The following is a 13,733-nucleotide window of genomic DNA, read 5'->3' as shown; positions in this document are numbered from 1 at the left end:
CCTCCTCTGACACCTCATTCCCAACATCCCTGTTCCTTAGGTTCCTATTAAATTATTCCTCTCTCACCTTAAACCTATATCGTCTGGTTCTTGATTCCCTTAGTCTGGGTGAAAGACTGTGCATTCACTCTTTCTATTTTCATATAATTTTACACACCCCTCAGATCATCCTTCAGCCTCCTGCGTTCCAAAGAATAAACTCCTAGCCTGTCCAACCTTTCCCTGTATCTCAGGCCCTCGAGTCATGGCAACATCCTCATAACTCTTCTCTGCACGCTTTCCAGCTTAATGGTATCCTTCCTGTAATAGGGTGACCAAAACTTAACAAAACACTCCAAATGTGGCCTCATGGAACATAATGTCCCAATAACATAATGTCCCATCTTCTATACTTAATACCCTGAATGGTGAAGGCCAATATACCGAAAGCCTTCTTTACCACCCTATCTACTTGTGATGCCATTTTCAGGGAACTGTGTACCTGTAATCCTAGACCCTCTGCTCCTCAAAACTCCCTGGGGTCCTACCATTCACTATGAGAGTCCTGTCCCACTTTGACTTTCCAGAATGTGACAACTCACACTGCATTAGCATTTACTTAGCCTTCGTGCCCAGCTGATTAACATCCTCCTGTAATTTTTGATACCCATTTTCTTATATTTCGCTTGGGTAGCTTACACCCCAGCGGTATGAACATTGACATCTCTAACTTCAAAAAGCCCTTGCTTTCCCTCTCTCTCCATCCCCCCCCCCTTCCCAGTTCTCCCACCAGTCTTACTGTCTCCGACTACATTCTATCTTTGTCCTACCCACTCCCCTGTCATCAGTCTGAAGAAGGGTCTTGACCCGAAACGTCACCCATTCCTTCTCTCCAGAGATGCTGCCTGACCCGCTGAGTTACTCCAGCATTTTGTATCTACCTTCACATTATTCAATACCACCTACTTTAATGGCATCGGCAAATTTACTAATCATGCCTTGTACATCTGTGGAGTCCTTGGAACCATCATCTCCAGGGACTTTAAATGGTGGGCCACCATCGACTCCACAGTCAAAAAGGCCCAACAGAGGATTACTTCCTGCGGCAACTGAAGAAACACAATCGGTCACAGGCAATGATGGTCCAATTCTATACTGCTATCATTGAGTCCGTCCTCACCTTCTCTATCATGGTCTAGTTTGGCTCAGCCACCAAGCACGACATCCGGAGGCTGCAACGGATCGTTCGCACAGCTGAGAAGGTTGTTGGCTGCAACCTTCCCCCCCCATTGACGAACTGTACACTGCAAGGGCCAGGAAGCGAGCGGGCAAGATCATCTCTGACCCCTCTCACCCTGGCCACAAACTCTTTGAAGCACTTCCCTCTGGAAGGCGACTCCGGACTGTCAAAGCCGCCACAGCCAGACATAAAAACAGCTTTTTTTCCACGAGTAGTCGTTCTACTCAATAACCAAAGTCTGTAGTTTCTTTTTTGCTCTGGTTTATTTTCACCCACATGTGTATCCTTATTGTTTTGATGTGTTTATGCTTTATTCTTAATTGTTAACTGTGTGTTTGTGTTGTCATTTGTGAGCGGAGCACCAAGGCACATTCCTTGTATATGCACATACTTGGCCAATAACCTTATTCATTTATTCTCATCAAATTGTTAATATAAACCACAAACAGCAATGGCCTCAGCACTGATACCTGAGGTATACCACTATTCACAAGCCTCCAGCTCGAAAAAAAACAACCTTCCACACTACCCTCTGCTTCCTTCCATGAAGCCAATTTTGTATCTAGTTAGCTAGATCTCCCTGGATCCCATACGATCTAAGCTTTCAAAGCAGCATAACATGAAAAACCAAAGGCCTTGCTATAGTCCACACAGACAACGATTATAGCCTTGCTCCCATCAACCTTCTTGGTTTCTTCTTAAATAAACCATCAAATTCATAAGACGTGATCTCCCTTGTACAAAACCAGGCTAATGGTCTCAAATCAACCTCTGGCTATACAAATACATATATATCTTATACTTCACCAGAAGCCAATGAGCTGTCAAAGCAGGAGTGTAGATATGTTTTTTTTTAGATTTTAGATTTAGAGATACAGCGCGGAAACAGGCCCTTCGGCCCACCGGGTCCGCGCCGCCCAGCGATCCCCGCACATTAACACTATCCTACACACACTAGGGACAATTTTTACATTTACCCAGTCAATTAACCTACATACCTGTACGTCTTTGGAGTGTGGGAGGAAACCGAAGATCTCGGAGAAAACCCACGCAGGTCACGGGGAGAACGTACAAACTCCGTACAGACGGCGCCCGTAGTCAGGATCGAACCTGAGTCTCCGGCGCTGCATTCGCTGTAAGGCAGCAACTCTACCGCTGCGCCACCATGCCACACTGCTTCTGATCATTTAGCAGTAACTTACCAAGCACATTAACTGACAAGTAGCATTTCACATTGGCAAGCAAAATGCACCACAAATAATGTCCATGCGCTCAGCATTGCTCAAACACACATGGAAGTGATTCATTCCACCATGTACCACCGTTAATATTGCTTGTAAGAACAGAAATCCCCAGCAAAAGTATGTGATTATTCGATGTTCCAATAATAACCACAGCTGTTCAGTTTTAGTTTGTGTGGCAGCACTCAGGAAGAAGTGGCACTGAGGGCAGGATGGAAGAGAAGGAAAGAGAATAAATGCTAAGAAGGGATTTAGTTTAGTTTAGTTTAGAGATACATCATGGAACCAGGCCCTTCGGCCCACCGGGTCCGCGCCGACCAGCGATCCCCGCACATTAACGTGATCCTACACCCACTAGGGACAATTTTTACATTTACCAAACCAATTAACCTACAAACCTGTAAGTCTTTGGAGTGTGGGAGGAAACCGAAGATCTTGGAGAAAACCCACGCAGGTCACGGGGAGAACGTACAAACTCCGTATAGACAGCACCTATAGTCAGGATCAAACTCAGGTCTCTGGCGCTGCAAGCGCTGCAAGGCAGCAACTCTACCGCTACGCCACCATGCCGCCCATAACTGTTTCTTATGAATACTGAACATTTTCCAAGCTCAAGTTTCTGTAAACTCACTGGGGGTAATTTCTAAGTTTTCAAAATTTCAATTCAGCTTTACAGTTTACAGTACTCAAATGAAATAAAAATCAGGAAGGATACATTAATTGTGCTTCAAAAGGAGCGCTCAATAAACAAGCAGTATTAGGTAATTTAATTGACTAACTGTACTGGGTGATTAAAAGTTCTGTAACAACATTAACAAACCGTCACATGTTGGATCAGTGGATCTAATCAGGGCAAGTATCAAAAGCTAATCTCATTTCAACTGCTGCCACTGCTTCAGGTTAGGAGACAGTTCATAGTTAACAATGTTGTAAACCACCCTTTCAGAAGCAAATTAAATTCTCACCTCAACGCCATTGTTTTGCCGAAATACATCTTGGTTAAAATAATCAAAAAGCTTCTTTTCTAGTTGAAGCATAACCTGTAGCAAAAAGGAAAAGTACTGTAATGCAGATTCTACATGAAGACTGTCAATAAACCATTTTACTTGCATGTGAAACGTACCTTCCGATCATTCATTGATTCACGGAAAATTAGCTTGTTTATTTGGTTGGTATCTGCCGCTCGAATAGTTTGCATTGTTGATGATGCACAGAGTGTCTGAAAAAGAATGAAAATAAGTCTTGGTGAAGGACATGTACCAAATTATTATGCAGGTTATTTAAACATTCCCTGATACAATTTCAATTTTGAAGAGAGTGTGACCAAACGTAATGTAGAAAATACATCAATTAAACATTGATCCTCTTTGGAGACACAAATGATGCTGGAATCCTGTGCAGAACACAAAGTGCTGGAGTATCTCTGCTGGTCAGGGAACCCCTCTGGAAGACCGGCACATGTAATGTTTTTGGTTGGGAACCTTCTTCAGACATGGACGATTGATTGTTTTTGAACAAACAAAGGAATGATTAAATTTTAATTTCTTCTGTTCGAGACATTGGTGAAAATATATTTATTCGGGGGTTTCGTGGCAACATCAACTGTAAGACTGATGAAGGACCTGGGGATCAGCGGACAAGCCCTATGCCAGGCCATCAAGGAAACATCAAGGGTGGCAGAGTGGCTCTAGCTGAAGAGGAAAGACCCCCATCTGGTCTCCCAAATAAGCCGGCTAGGCAGATGCGGAGGGGGGTGGTTCTGGGACACCAGAACGTACCGCTGAGCCCACTGGAGACGTCGTGGGCCCAGTCAGCGAAACGGCGATGAAAGTCGAAGCCCACTTGATAACCCCAATAACGTGTCTACCCAGCCTTTCTCAACAATGGGGGAGCGTAGGTGAGTGCTTTAGCCTCCCATCACCACCGGGAGCAAGTTAAGAAGTGGCACTTTGGATTTTAACATCACGTCCTGTGTATTTGAAAACATTCAATATGATGTATTTCAATTATATTCAGCAGTGAAGCAAAGATATTTAGGAGTATTATTATATGAACTGTTGAGTTCTGCAGAATTCAGAATTATACAATATTTTACATAATTCAGTCCAACAGAATTATGTACGATTTGCAGGATGTCCTCTTTTGTGGAGATGTCCTCTTTTGCTTTTTGTTTGACAAAAGAAGTGGCTATAATTGTAGACAAAGGAGAAAAACACCTACTGGACTTAAATTAACATAGCAGAAGTAGCACATAACCTTAATAGAAGGTATGAGGTCTACTAATATGTATGAGGCCTACAATCGTGTAACTTGTCCAATTGTAAACAGTGAGTTTTGGCACATCTGCATTATCAGCAGCTGCAAGAATGTTTGTCCTGGGTGGAGGAGTGGAGCAGCAACAAGGGCCAGTGGGGCAGTGGTGAAATGAGATGGCAGTGGTAGTCAACTGCTGTAATGTAGTGGAGAATTATTGCACCTGTGACAAATGACTGGGATAGGAATCATTTTTATAAGTGAGAGTCATACAGTGTGGAAACAGGCCCTTCAGCCCATCTTGCCCACACCAGCCAACATGTCCCAGCTACACTAGTCCCTCCTGCCTGCGTTTGGTCCACATCCCTTCAAACTAGTCCTATCCATGTACCTGTCTAACTGTTTCTTAAATGTTGGGATAGTCCCAGCCTTAACTACCTCTTCTGGAAGATTGTTCCATACACCCATACACTTGGTGTGAAAAAGTTAGTCCTCAGATTCCTATGAAATCTTTTCCCCTTCACCTTAAACCTGTGTCCTCTGGTCCTTGACTCTCCTGCTCTGGGCAAGAGACTCTGCATTTACCCGATCTATTCTTCTCATGATTTTATACACCTTATTTTTTTAATATATTGTACATGGGAGATCGTGTTTCACAAATTGTTTAAAAATTAATTTTCCTTCCACCTGAATCCACAAAAATCCTGAGACAATTTGTGACAAATGTCTTAAAATGGGAGTCAGGCCATCTAATAAGTGGTAACACATGTTAGACTTATTCCACAAATGACTGAAAATTGAGCAAATCTAATATTGAGTCCCAATTAGAGCAAATCTAATATTGAGTCCCAATTCTCTAATATTGAGTCCTCAATTAGACTCAAAAATCTAATCAAAAATTGGCTTTTTAAATCCGTAGGAGATAGAAACATAGAAAATAGGTGCAGAAGGAGGTCATTTGGCTCTTCGAGCCAGTTCATTGTGATCATGGCTGATCACCCACAATCAGTAACCTGTGCCTGCCTTCTCCCCATATCCCTTGATTCTGCTAGCCCCTAGAGCTCTATCTAACTGTCCAGGATGCAACACATGTCCTTCTTCTACCTCCTCCCTCGAGCCCATCCCAGGGGCTCCGGTAGTCCTTTCAGGTGAGACAGAGGTTCACAGGTACCTCCTCTAACCTTATCTACTGCATCCGGTGTTCCCGATGTGGGCTCCCGTACATGGGCGACACCATACGTAGACTCGCCGACCGTTTTCGCTGAACACGAGGCCTACGGGATCTGCTGGTTGTCAACCATTTCAAATCCCCTTCCCATCCCCATACTGACCTCTCCATCCTGGGTGTCCTCCATCGCCAGATTGAGACCATACGCCAAATTGGAGGAGCACCAACTCATATATTTTGCTTGGGTAGCTTACAGCCCAGCGGTATGAACGTTGAATTCTCCAATTTTAAGTAACTTCTACTTACACTCCCCTCCACCCCCTCCCACTTGCCCCCTTCCTCCACCCTAGTCATTTAACCAGTTCCCCACATTGTATCCCTCTTGGGATCACACCTTCCCTAGCCAACAATGGGCCTACCAAGATACCACCCTGCCTGAGGTCATTTGGGGCCAGCCCTGATTGGCCCTGGTCTTTCGTCCCCTCCAGCTCTTCGCCTACTTTCAGTCTGAGGAGGGGAGGGGTCCAGATCCGAAACGTCACCTATCCTTTTTCTCCAGAAATGCTGCTTGCCCCGCCCGCTGAGTTACTCCAGCACTCTATCTCTATCTTTGGTATAAAACAGCATATACGTTTCTTTGTTTCCACATTAAGGAGGGGCTGTGTTCCTAGAGAACTGTGGAGTGAGATTTTCCATCATGAAAGCCTTTGTCAAAATTTGTTGTTTCTTTCTCATTTTTGCATTTCATCAGTTATTTTGTTCTCACATAGATTCTGTAAGAGCAATTTTTATTCTTTATTTAAAACTTTTCGGTAGTGATTTGTGGAATTTTTAAGGTCAATTTCCATTTCTCAAACTGTCATAACCTGGAGGTACACTATAAAGTACGCAAAAAGAGAGAAAATGAAACCAGTGCACAGTTATGAGTTTCCTAACATCTTAAAAATTCTTAATGTCTTTTACAAGGAGATTGCCAAATAAAACGGCAACTTTTGCTTTTGGATAGGCACAGGTATAACTTATACCATGTAATCAATTAAATGCCAGGGGCACAATGAATTCAGATGTAATAAATGCAGCTTTTATGCAGAACATTGATCCAAGAAAGAAGGGTGTCATTTTGCCTGGTACTGAATCTTACAGCTGACCTTGTTGAAGTTAATGGGTCAAAGACTTGGGCTTCTGGGAGAAGGTCTTTGATGATGTGGACTGCATCTATCTTCCAAAGAACATAGATACACAGAACCTTTTCTGCAGAGTGGAGATGTCCAAGACTAGAAAGAATGACTTTAATGTGAACGGGGCAAAGTTTAATGGTGATGTGTGGTGCATGAGTTTCGGGCAGAGTGGTGGGTGTCTGGAATGTGCTGCCTGGGGTGGAGGAACATATGATAGTCGCATTTAAGAAGCTTTTAGATAGTTACTAGACCAAGTGGACCCGTTGGGCCTAAACCGCTCCTGCATTAGTGCAGCACCCTGTCCTCCCCACCCCCTCTCTCCTCAACCCCCCCCTCCCCTCTCCCTTCTCCCCCACCCCCCCTCCCTCCTCCCTCCTCCCCTCCTTTTAAACTTAAAAATGTGAATAACTTTAAAAATATAACACCGATTTCAATAAAACTACTTGCATTATCACTAAAGTGACAATGGTGAGTACGGTGGGCCTAAAATTGTTGCGCTATCGTGTACCGTTTTGGCTGAAGTTCACAAAATGCTGGAGTAACTCAACGGGTCAGGCAGCATCTCTGGAGAAGACATGCTAACTACACAACTTTCCTTGCGACGGTGCGCTATAATTCTACAAGGAAATTGAATGCCGCTATTTAAAGTTCTGCCTGTAAGGACACTGCCTTATTAAGGGCACTTGTAATGCATAGCAAGACAATTCAACACAGCCTTAACAGAGTACGATGAGTAGAAAAGCATTGCCATGCAAGGATCAAGATATTATCTGGTTGGAAAACAAAAGGCTTGGGCAAATCCAGCTAAAAATCCACAAACTCTGCTTGTATAGAAAGGTCCAACTCTTCCCCCTGACCCCAAACACACTTCCACAAGCCTATGTCAAAGTGCTGAGTGGCTGGAGTGGCCACGTTTCCCCTCCTCCTCCCTCCAGCAACAGTAATGTGACAAGACCTGGATTATATTGAAGATCCATTGCTTAATTCCAGACAATGTGTTCATTCTATGTGATTCCTGATACTTCTTACAGCAGTTTGTTCAGCATTCTACATCCACGCAGTGTGCTTTTAGCATAACATTTAAACTTGCTTTGTCAGAACATCAACAGGTACAACAACAACAACAGGGTAGCGAGCAGATTTGCGAGGTTGTTGCCAGGGCTGGAGGGTCTGGTTGCAGGGAGAGGTTGAGTAGGCTGGGACTCCATTCTTTGGAGTGCAGGAGGATGAGGGGTGATCTTATAGAGGTGTATAAAATCACGAGCGAAATCTGAAGAAGGGTCTCGACCCGAAATGTCACCCATTCCTTCTCTCCAGAGATGCTGCCTGGCCCTCAGAGTCAATCCAGCATTATGTGATACCTAGGTAGATGCATAGAGTCTCTTGCCCAGAGTAGCAGAGTATCGAGGACCAGAGGACATAGGTTTGAGGTGAAGGGGAAAAGATTTCATAGGACTCTGAGGGTTAACTTTTTCAAAGGGTGGTGGGTGTATGGAAAAAGCTGACAGAGGAGGTAATTGAGGCTGGGACTATCCCAACATTTAAGAAACAGTTGGACAGGTACATGGATAGGATAGTTTGGAGGGATATGGACCGAATGCAGGCAGGTGGGTCCAGTGTAGCTGGGACATGTTGGCTGGTGTGGGCAAGTTGGGTCGAAGGACCTGTTTCCACACTGTATCACTCTATGACTATTAGATATGCATAAATGGCACATTATACAACAAACCTGTGTTTCTTCTAATAGTGCACTTCTGGATCATTTGAGATTGATGGACTCAACATACAAAAAAAAGATTTAGTTGGAAGCTTCATTTAAACTGAGTTAGTAGGTTAATCGAGTTATAGCAAAGGCCATGGTGGACCGTATGGTAATAATAGGATACTGTAAACTCATACGGTTACCAAGAATGGTTCAATTATGACCAAGCGATGGGGATAAAAAGTGGAGAAATTCCTGTCACCTAAATTGCTGCGAGGCAGATTGTTCATTGCACTGTCATTTTGATAAACCACTAAAATATGAACAAAAGTCAAATACCGTCAGTACGCATTGAAACCATTAAAATACATCAATATCTAATCAATGCAGCACAAACGTTTTTGAAAATCCTAGTATGTAAAAATGATCTCAGCCACACACCACTGCGCACTCAAACCAAACCATTACTCTCTGTCCTTTCCCCCCCCCCGTTTGATCAAGGAACAGTTTACCATCTGTGTTTGAATGACATAATCCACACAAGAGCCCGTTCCCATACTGAACACAACTGGCTCAGAGTTTTAAATTCAAAGCACAGATTAGTTAATCACATCAAACCAAAGAGCCCTTTAGGCTCATATGTCACAAATCAGCCTGGTCGTCTTTAAATGCTGCACCACATCAGAACAAGTACCAGAACAAACCAAAGCAGAAACCTCCAGCTTTCTAAAGCCCTAACAAATCGGTCCATCTTTCAGTCATTTAAACTTTCCAATCAAGGGTCAATATGGTCCAAGCATCCAAATGCTAATGCGCTTAAGTGCGCCTAAGCTGCTTTGCTAAGTGAATGGGTAAAAAGGACTGCAAAGGACAAGGCAGAGTTACTGTCACTGTCAAAAGTCATTGTACCAACCTCCAAGTGGGCACAATTCAGCAAAGTCATGATTTTAAAGCACCTCCTGAGAAACCTGGACTGCTTTAATATTGAACCGATTTAATGTTTTTCTAAGTTAAAATCTTCTATACTGCTGATCAAAATAAATATTCCATTCCTCTCGTGCCTTCCGAAGCAACTAAATTCAAAAATGATATCAGGGTAGCTTCACATCCAATTTGATGCTGTTCTCCTTCTCCTGATCTCCAGCCTTTCAAATACTGGATTATACACAAGAAATCAGATCTACAAAAGATGTTAGTGTTAGTCTCTGGTTTAATTACAACGGGGTTCATGTTTGCATCACAGTTTTTACCAAGTGCTTTTAAGGCATTCATACTGCATGAGATTGTGGTTGGTATCTGCATAGGATGTTTACATTCCATTTTGCAGTGATTTTTGGAAGGGGTGACGGGGGAATTTTTGCCTCATTGCTACCTTTGTAAACAAGTAAAATGTAGAAACGAAATGGATAAAGTGCCAGCCTGTGTATTTTCGACTATACCAACATATTACATTTCTATTGTTATGCTGTTAATACATTCCCAAATTCAAGAGATTCAAGTTGTAAGTAGGTGGATTTCAGTTTTGTGGAGCTGTATTATTTAAAACTTTTAGAAAGCTAATACGTAGTAATGCCATAAAGAGGGTAATGAGACCAGTTGATGAATCGATATTGTTGAAGAAGTAATTTTAAAATAACAACCTTTTGGTTGTAATGATGGAGCGATATAGACTTATTGAGCTCAGTCAGGGCTCCAGATTAACCCGAAAAATGAAGAGAGTGTGAAGCCATATTGGCGACTTCATTTATTTCTAGAATAATATGTTTAATCAAGGAGTCCAGAACGTTCAAGGAGGCATTGAAATGCAGAGAGGTTGAAGAATGACCACTTGAAAACTTAAAAACCCACATGCGATCAAAGGCAAATGGCTGGTTGCACAGACACGTTGCAGGCAGAGCTATCTCTCAACAACCTTACTGCCATCTCAATATGGGTGTTTATTAAAAACTGCGCTATTACAATGTAACAATATTGATTACTAAACTTCCACTGTTACACATCGTAGTGTGGTAATGTGGATGAATAAATGACTCTGCTATAATCTTGCTACAGTAATACTATGTCTTTTTTTTCCAGCTGCACACCTGGTACACATCTGTAAACCCCTCAGCTCCTGTTGAGGTGTTATTCAATATTTAAAACGGTTATTAAATTCATTTGTCAATCCAGCCTGTCCAAGGGCCACAAATCTCCAATGGAGAGCTTGTGTTAAGCCCTGACAGCAGTATTCTGTTTCTCCACAGGACGACATTTGTGTATTCTTCTGCTCAATGCGATTTCCACTTTTTAACTCATCTGCCATCCAATTCCCTGCTCAGAAGGACAAATTGCTCACTGTGATTCCTTTCAACGTTAGCACAGCAAGCAGAAAATTGTGACTGAGCAGAAACATAAGAAACAGCAGCATAAAAATTCATCACTTTGGCCTGTTGACCTCTCACCACTAGGTTGACACACCCTGTCTCGGTGAGTAGCATCAAGGGAGAAATGTGCGGCCTGGGTGAGTAGAATTACTAACAAAAAAACTTAGAAACAGGAAAAGCCCACCAGATGCTTCATTGTCTTGTATTCTTTTCTAAAGAACTGGTCCATAAAAAGGGTCTACCACATGGCATATTGGATGGAATGAGTACAGTCATTGTTTCATGGCACTACTGTCACTTACTGACTGCAGTACAAAGAGGTGTAATGCAAGATTAAATCCAGACTTTTAGCTAGCAGATTAAAACCAATCATGACAGATGTCCATGAGACTGTTTAACATACAAAATGCATGACACGTCCATGAAGTGAAGGATAAAGCTCTCCGTTTCTTCAAGAGAGCGGTTTACTACAATTTTGCCTCAAAAGGAGAAATTCTAATGATGCCGAACACACTTGCTTTAGTTTTCAACAATGCGTGAATCTGGAGGTTCATTAGTGAGATAGATTTAGACATGCATGATAACATTTGTCAGACTGTAGAGCTTTGTTTTGGAGTGTCACGACTTCCAATTCAAAAGAATTTTATTTCATCAAAAGTCCCGCTAACATAGAAATTTGGGAAACAAGACGAAAAAGACTCTCAACTCCTCGTTTTGTTTTGCTGATGTATGCAACAGTGTTAATTCAATTTCATAAACGTGTCATTGGTTTATTGGTAAGGGGTGTGAATTTGTCAAAACGGCAATAAAATTTGAAATTTGAAAAGAAAAGGGAGTGCAGTGAATTGTACGAGATCATTCGAGCGTTACGGAGTGTTTATTTTTGTTGGACATTTGGATCCAGCATTTTGAAAGAAATGTTGTTCAGTCCGCTGCTTTTTCCGAGCAAGTGCCGAGAGTTTGGGTTTAACTGCGTGGGTAAAGAAACGAATTTGGAAGTGGGATTGGTCAATCTAAATCTGAGCTGCTCTAAGCAACCATCCAGTGGGTGGGCTTCCGATACATTTTACCAATTTTTCATGCCCATCCCTCTAAATGTGACCCTGCTCCTCAGCTTTTATGCATCTGACAACTTGGCTGGGGAAAACATGCGGCCTCTCTGATAGCATGAAATTGGGAACAATGGTGTGGGATAAGGCGATGGCTATGAGGATGGATACAGCCAGAGTCTGCCGGATTTCATCTGGAAACAGATGTTAGTTAAACCAATGTGCGTGCACACAACCTGAAAGAAGCACATTCTTGTGATTCTGGAAGAAATAAGATTCCTGCAATTGTTTTCAAAGGGTAAGACAGTAAAACAAATCCTGTTGGAGATAAATCTGAAAAGAATAAGCAAGCCGAATGAGGGTCATGTATTTCCACAGAACTGCAGTTATTGTCAGAAGAATCAATTAGCAGAACATAGGACTTTTGAATAACCATTATTCTTTAAAAAGGATCAATTAGCACAGCACTAAGCCACACTTAACCAAAAATGGATTGACATCATAGTATAATTAATAGCTGATCACTGGACAAAGATTGAACTGTTGTAGTATTGACTAAATTCACCTCGTTCTTCTCTGGGCACAAATAGTAATTTGGAAATATATGCCTCCGTACTTGTTTTGCAATTTAGTCCTCTAGTAAACAAGCTTCTTTTGACCTTTGCAAACATAAAAGAACTCCAAAGTACCAATCAGCTGCAATCAGCTGCAAAGGAAACATTACCATAACAATCATTATATCGTACAACATCTCTGCGACTTCTTTTTGTTACCTTTTTCGATGGACTTAATCACATGATCTATCCAGGGTAACCGGGATACACACGCTTTTCTGTACTTAAAGTGCCTGTCCACATGATCCCATTACAGTTCAGGGACGTGACAGAGTTTATATCAATATTAATTTTTAAAATGGGCTTTTCATAATCAGTAGTTGTAGCCCACCATAAATGAAAATAATGTGCAGGAAGGAACTGTAGACGCTGGTTTAAACCGAAGATAGACACAAAAAGCCGGAGTAACTCGGGGTCTGAAGAAGGGTCACGACCCGAAACGTCACCCATTCCTTCTCTCCAGAGATGCTGCCTGTCCCGCTGAGTTACTCCAGCATTTTGTGTCTATAAAGGAAAATATTCTTTGCGGTGGGCTCTCCTAACCAGCTTTGTCAACTCCAATACCATGTTTTATGCTCAAGATGTCTTCCTGCCTTTTATGGTGGTGAACATTTAAAATACAGCCAGCTCAGTGGCTCCTTTTACAAAAAGTCTTAATTAATTTTGAGAATATGACAGCCTGATTAAGATAAAGCTCCAGAGAAATGAGCCTCATCCTCAAAAGACCTTGGCAACAAGGCACAGCTGGCGACTCTGCGGGAGTCACAGCAAGTCCTTGGCAAGAAAAGCTCCCAGCTCCCAGACCTCCATCAATCATCATCAGTGTCGGCTCCGTGATGAATGGCAGGTGTGGCAGCATCTCGCTCGCGCCAGGCTCCCCGATCAGTGACGGGTGCTACTGGTACCAACGTCTCTCCATGTCAAACCATGCCAGCTGAAACCCACA

At 42.5% G+C, this 13,733-nt stretch overlaps 1 protein-coding gene across 2 annotated transcripts in view; it reads right to left on the bottom strand.

Moving 5' to 3' along the window:
* The window catches only part of inpp5a (inositol polyphosphate-5-phosphatase A), a 544,352-nt gene that overhangs the window by 75,169 nt on the left and 455,450 nt on the right, over positions 1–13,733 (bottom strand). For both annotated transcript variants that reach the window (XM_078413693.1, XM_078413692.1), the window contains exons 10-11: positions 3,584–3,679; positions 3,426–3,500 (exon numbers count right to left, since the gene is read on the bottom strand). In XM_078413693.1, coding sequence (XP_078269819.1) covers positions 3,426–3,500; positions 3,584–3,679 — 171 coding nt within the window. The remainder of the gene's footprint in view (positions 1–3,425; positions 3,501–3,583; positions 3,680–13,733) is intronic.

Source organism: Rhinoraja longicauda, chromosome 16 (genome assembly GCF_053455715.1).
Source record: "Rhinoraja longicauda isolate Sanriku21f chromosome 16, sRhiLon1.1, whole genome shotgun sequence".
In the NCBI taxonomy this organism is placed as follows: Eukaryota; Metazoa; Chordata; class Chondrichthyes; order Rajiformes; family Arhynchobatidae; genus Rhinoraja; species Rhinoraja longicauda.
The sequence above is the reverse complement of the archived record's forward strand: the minus strand, read 5'-3'. Positions and strand labels throughout refer to the sequence as shown.